Here is a 6,000-nt window from a genome sequence, read left to right as displayed (position 1 = left end):
ATTTTGACCGTTATAAGAATGAGTGATTCACGAGGTCAAATGATCACAGTTGTACGTTAATTTTGGGAGGCAGTGTGCGTTACTACCTATGTTTTATTAGCTAGCAGCGAGACGAGTAGTAACAGCTACTGATTTGTAACGGCGAGGTTAGTAAAGGTTACTAACCTATATCCATCCCTATCTTCACTTATTAGCACGTTGGTAACATGTGTGTCAAGTAGTCGTTAAACCGAAGTTAGTAAGTACTGCAACCTTTTTCTATTAAGAGTGTGAAGTATTCATCCTAAAACCAGCAACACGATGATACACGTCAGCCGCTCGATGGCACACTTTGCCGTTATAATATTTATTACAATAACGTTTGGTGGGCAGATATCTTCCTCCTCTATGCGCGGAATATTTTCGCAAATATTCCATTCACGCAACGATACCAGGGAGAGTTGGCTTGCGCTCACGGAAAAGAGCCGGCACGGAACACGCTGCCTCAACGCGCCCGCCAGCCCGCCTGGATGTTAAACCGGCCGTCCTTCACAACAGCTTGCGGCGTCAGTCACGGGGCGGCGCTAGCGGCGTCGTAGCTGTGTGATAACGAGGCCTCTCGAACGCGTGTGCGGCGGCAGGGGCGTCTGGTGCGTGGCCCGATCGGCGAGATCGGCCGTCGGCAACAAGTGCGTCGTCGCGTGTCCTAACTCGAAGTAGCCGTCGGAAGAAGGGCACGAACCTCGCGTAACGCCGAGGCCGGCATGAGCGTCAACGACTGAGCCGAAAAGCCCGCTGTTCGTATGTTTCCTTCGCGGCCGCGCCGTTCGGTGGTGATCTGTTTGTCCTCAGCCGCCGATCGCAAGCTGGAGTGCGACGAGAGTTCGCCGCCGTCCTCGTGTCCAGCTGCTCTTCTCAGCATGGGCACTCTGGAGGAGTTGCGTGATGCTGTGCTCAAGCAAGAACGGATTATCCATGACCTGCGCCAGGTCATCTCGTTGCGTGATGAAGAGATCTTGCAGCTGCGCAGCCAATTGGACAAGTTTCAGTCGGTTCTCATCCCGTACAACGCTCGCTACAGCCGCTCTGGACGCCGCAAAGAGCGCGCTCAGGGCATCTCGGCCGAGCCGCAATCGCTTCGCAGCATCCAGGACCTCATACAGACCAAGTTCCAGGAGTATCCGAAATCTGACAGGTCAGTGCCCGCTTTCTTTCATTCGTCGCCCGGACGAGCCACGCAAAGCTTGGGGAGTCGGCGACTTCGTGCACCCCTAATCTCTGCTGCCGGCTCGTACGGAGCATGCGATTCACACGTGAGAAACCCCTATGCCAACGGTACCGCGTGGTGCTTTTCTGCATTGCGCAAGAAATTGAGACTTGATAATCGCATGACCAGTCGCTAGCCGACGCTCCTTGGCCGGTCGCCATGTAGAGCAATTAAGCCGGGGACGAGTTTATGTAGCAAATATTGGAAGCATTTTGGAGCGTGAGTACAAAAGCTATGACAGAACTAAAGTGGGGGCGATTATTGCTCCTTCGATGCGGAACAGGTGCATTAGCTGTCATTCTTCCACTGCTAATTTATGTCACGTGGAAGACGTATTCTCGTGTATAGGCTGCATGCGATAATTGTGCACTATCGCTTCGGCCCTTAAGGCCCGAGCGCTCGCATCGTGACTAAGATATATATTACTATATAAGCTCACTTCCTGTCCCAAAAAACTTTATAATGTGCAATTAACTCTGTTGACCCAGATCTCGGAGCTTCTTTAATTATTTATTTATTATCGACCAGTGGCTATGGAGAGATCAGCTGCTGCTGCAGCGGCACTTGCTCATATCGCTGACCCGGAGCCAAGGACACCAGATCGCTAAGTTGGCGGTTAGCGGTGTCGGGGGAGCGGGAGGAGCGGCGGCGGCGGCCGCTTTTCCAGCTGCCTGTTTACCCGCTCTCTCGACTCGCTCCGGGCGCAGGCACGAAAAGGAATGCGGAGGACTCTTGCAGCGGCGAGCGCCGCGCTGATTATCATAACCTGCCGACCGTACGATTCTCCGTCCCGAAACTCGCGCTTTTACATTTATCGCTTCCTCTACACTTCACGGCTGGATCTTTTTCTTGAATTCGTTTTTATTTTCCCCCACCTGCGCATTACCATTTCTGCTCATGGTGACATGTTGTGCGACTCATATTTAAAAAAAAAAAAAAGCTTCGTCATTCGCAAAAAAAAAAAACAGAGCGAAGGAATAATAGGACATCGAAATAATCATTGAAAATAATCGAGATAATAGGGCAGTGAGCAGGCTTCTGCATATTGTAAAAAAAAAAAACGTTGCTTATGCGCAGATGACGGCGTACCCGCATTAGCCATTTATGGTTCTTTCTTGCTGTACATACTAAAGCGAAAGGTAGCTTTCCCATGCAATATTGGTGCCGAAGTTACCTGATTAGTGGTCCTCGTTGTCACGCGTGTTTATGCAATGCACAAGTGCTTAGCTTGTTGGTGTGCTCATGCTTAAAGCACTGGAGAGTGGACGATTAGCTTCTCAAAAAACTGACGAGAATATAAACAAAGCTGAAAATGAGGGATGGTAGAGGCATACATGCCCTTTCACCGGTCCTATAGCCTAGCTTCTTTCTATGTTCAAGCATGTCAAGAGCAGAGTCGTGGTAAGGTTCTGTTTGGCGCTGCATAAATCTGTTGTCAGATTTAGGGGTCAGTGTTGCCAGGCGACCGGCAGATTTGGCGACCGGCAGATTTGGCAGATAAATTTGCCCCTGTAGATGTGCCTTTCCCGTGAGGGCTCTGTGTCGTCCGCGGTGCATTTCGCAAGTGCGTGTGCGACGTTGGACGTTTAATCATTTGAATGAACGTGCAACGTGCGTTGCTGAAGCTGGGCCCTTTCTCTCGCTGTGTGCGCAGGTGTGCAATTAAGAGGCCAGACTAGATCGTGTCTTAAAATTGGGGAATCAACGCTCAAACACGCGTACGAGTGCGCGCTCAAAAAGAACTGAATTCGTGCGCCGCGTTTCAATATACGTCGGGCTCGTGTCGCCGAAGCACGGAATATCTGCTTAGCAGCGCGTACGTAGTCTACGATGCACAACGACGCGTTTTGGGGGGGAACTGAATAGAGTCGCTGCAGGCGGTGCGCTTTCCGTTTCCGATCGTATCCGGTCGGGTCTCAAAAGCAGGGAGTCTTCCTGCACAGCTGATCGTGCCGCGTCGACCAGGCGCGACGACGAAGATACTGCGCTTTCCCTCGCTGTGTCAGCACAATACATATGGTTCGGGTGCGTGTATATATGAAGATTGAACGCTCAAAATATGGATAATTCGTACGGTGGCCTGTCTGTCGAACAGTGGCCCATGGATTTTCGGCAAGCTGTGCGTGTCCATATGAAAAGAGCCAAGGCTGTTCTAGGTCGACAAAAGAGATGCGGCCACCCTCGGCCGCGTACCGGTGCATACTGGGCATTGCGGATGCCGACGGGAGGCCGCTAAACCTCTACTGGCACACCGTAAACCACATGTACCGTCAACTTCATCGACTTTGTAACAGGCGTCAAGACATAACATATCGAGAGAGCCGCCCCGCATGCGACGGCGGCTTGCCGGGCATGGTCCCTTTTACAGGTACGCGAGAGTCCAGCCTTCGTTTAGTATTGGTATATACACGAGTCCGAAGTATATGAATCGTGCTGACACGTGGCGAGTGCCGTAGCGTACCCGTCGTCGCGGTGTGATAAACTGTGCAGGGAGACGCTACTTCTGAGATATGATTGGGCATGCACGTTACGTTAATTGATTGATATCTGGGGTTTAACGTCCCAAAACCACCATATATGATTATGAGAGACGCCATAGTGGAGTGCTCCGGAAATTTCGACTACCTGGGGTTCTTTAACGTGCACCCAAATCTGAGCACACGGGCCTACAACATTTCCGCCTCCATCGGAAATGCAGCCGCCGTAGCCGGGATTCGATCTCGCGACCTGCGGGTCAGCAGCCGAGTACCTTAGCCAAGACCACCGCGGCGGGGCGTCACGATATGTTAGAAAAAGCGCACCGCTTGCTACGACTCTATCCAGTGTACCAAGAAAACCCGTCGTTGTGCGTAGTCGACTAGGTACGCTCAGCTGCGGAGATGCTCCGTGTCGGCTACACGAGTCCGATGTAGTGCGCCGCACAAATTCAGTTCCCTTTGAGCGTGTACGCATGCGTCTTGTCACGCGTTGATTTCCTAATTCTGAAACACGAGTTACATGATCGAGTCCGATCTCTTAATTGCAAAGTTGCGCTCTCAGCAAGAGAACATGTCGTTGTCCGTAATCGACTAGGTACGCACAGCTGCGGATATATTCCGTGCTTCGGCTGTCCGATGTATTGCGGCGCACAAATTCAGTTCGCTTTGAGCATGTACTCATACGCGCCGTTGCACGTTGATTTCCAAATTTTCAAACATGGTCGAGTCCTATCTCTTGATTGCACACAGCACACAGCTGTACACACAGCAAGAGAATGTGCCCCGCTTTCTGCAATGGGCGTTGTACGTTCATTTTGTTAATGAAAACGACCAACGTCGCACACATACTCGCGAATGGCACCGCGGATGACACAGAGCCCTCACGGGAAAGGCGCAGCCACAGGGGTAAATTTATTCGCCAAATCTAGCAACAGACTTATGCGATGCCAAAGAGAACGTCCCTTGACCTCAAACATTCACAGCTTGGTGACGGTTTTTGTTCAGCGTATTATATCTTGCATGGCATTAGTGGCTTTTAAAAATATTTATTTATTTATTTATTTATTTATTTATTTATTCTACGTGCAATGTCGTTGCGCGTCGTTGAATAATGTTGCGCACATAATGATGGCCGAACCAATTAAGCTCTGCGTTGTCCTGTCATCCAAACTTTTGTAGTACAACTGTAATGCCGTATAAACCTTCGTTACTACCTTTCTATCGATGCCACCGTTGTCAGTGAACAACAGTTGCGCGAGAGTCGTAAAAAGTGTTTACGCACCGCCTCATGCATGTAAGAGCGACCCGGCAATATGAACAGGGAAGGGGAGTCGGCGTCACAGCTTCTCCCCGACTCTCTCGCCACCTGTCTCATTACTTCAGTAAAGGACTCACCTGTATTCTCTCGGCTCGCGCAGATTACGCGTTAGTTGCGTAGGGTCTCACGTTCGCGGTTCCATCGCTTTTTTATTGTTTTTCGTGTTCGAAGGAGTCGTGTAGGCGTTGAGCAATAAGGGCAGACCGCATGCAGGGCGAGAAGCTCAACTGTCCGTACTGCACGGAACTTTGTCCGTGCATCAACTGTGCTTGCACGTATGCGCTCGCTGCATATAACTACTCACAGCTCAAAGACGAACTTTCGCGGTACCGCATTTATTTCTTTCAAATCATTGCGAAACATTGGTTAGGCGCGAGTTTCCTGTAGTGGTAGAATTTATGTTCATTGGCATGTGTGATCAAGGATAAAGTAGTTGTTTTGGTCTCAAGGGTACATATTTGCGGATGCTGCCCGGTGACCTCTGGCAAATGTCACTCAGATGTCTGAGAGGAAGTGCCCATGCATGGATTGGTCCACTGTTAAAGGGAAGACTGGCGTTCAAGGCATGTTCGGATATCGCTCTTTTGCAAAAGTGTAGTAGCTTACAATTGCATAAGACTACTGTTGGCTCGGTGACAGCAATATGAAAGGTGCTGATTCGACTTGTATAACCGTGGACTGTACTGTGCAGTTTTCACATAACGAAATGCGTCAGTTTAACGCTAATTAAAGCACGTACTTCCGTTTCTACCGTGTTTAGTTTTTTGTCACGTCAACGTGATCTTCGATCGCACACCTTCATCAAAGATGACGTAACCTCTAGTGACCTGATTCATGGCGAAACGACATGTTGATTTCCAACCAGCTCTACCTAAAGTGTTGGGCTGTCCGCCAAGCCCGCGAGGCGGCTGAGGAGCTTGGCATCTCAGTCCCCACGTGGGAGCTGCCCGCAACACAGT

At 50.3% G+C, this 6,000-nt stretch overlaps 1 protein-coding gene across 1 annotated transcript in view; it reads left to right on the top strand.

Moving 5' to 3' along the window:
- Positions 1-586: 586 nt before the first annotated feature.
- Positions 587-6,000, top strand: part of for (cGMP-dependent protein kinase for) — a 182,900-nt gene continuing 177,486 nt past the window's right edge. Inside the window, exon 1 of the mRNA XM_037414181.2 lies at positions 587-1,174. Within this exon, the coding sequence (XP_037270078.2) occupies positions 783-1,174 (392 nt within the window). The 5' untranslated portion in view covers positions 587-782. The remainder of the gene's footprint in view (positions 1,175-6,000) is intronic.

This window comes from Rhipicephalus microplus, chromosome X (genome assembly GCF_043290135.1).
Source record: "Rhipicephalus microplus isolate Deutch F79 chromosome X, USDA_Rmic, whole genome shotgun sequence".
Taxonomy (NCBI): domain Eukaryota; kingdom Metazoa; phylum Arthropoda; class Arachnida; order Ixodida; family Ixodidae; genus Rhipicephalus; species Rhipicephalus microplus.
Note: the sequence above shows the minus strand (reverse complement) of the source record. Positions and strands in the feature narration are given on the sequence as shown.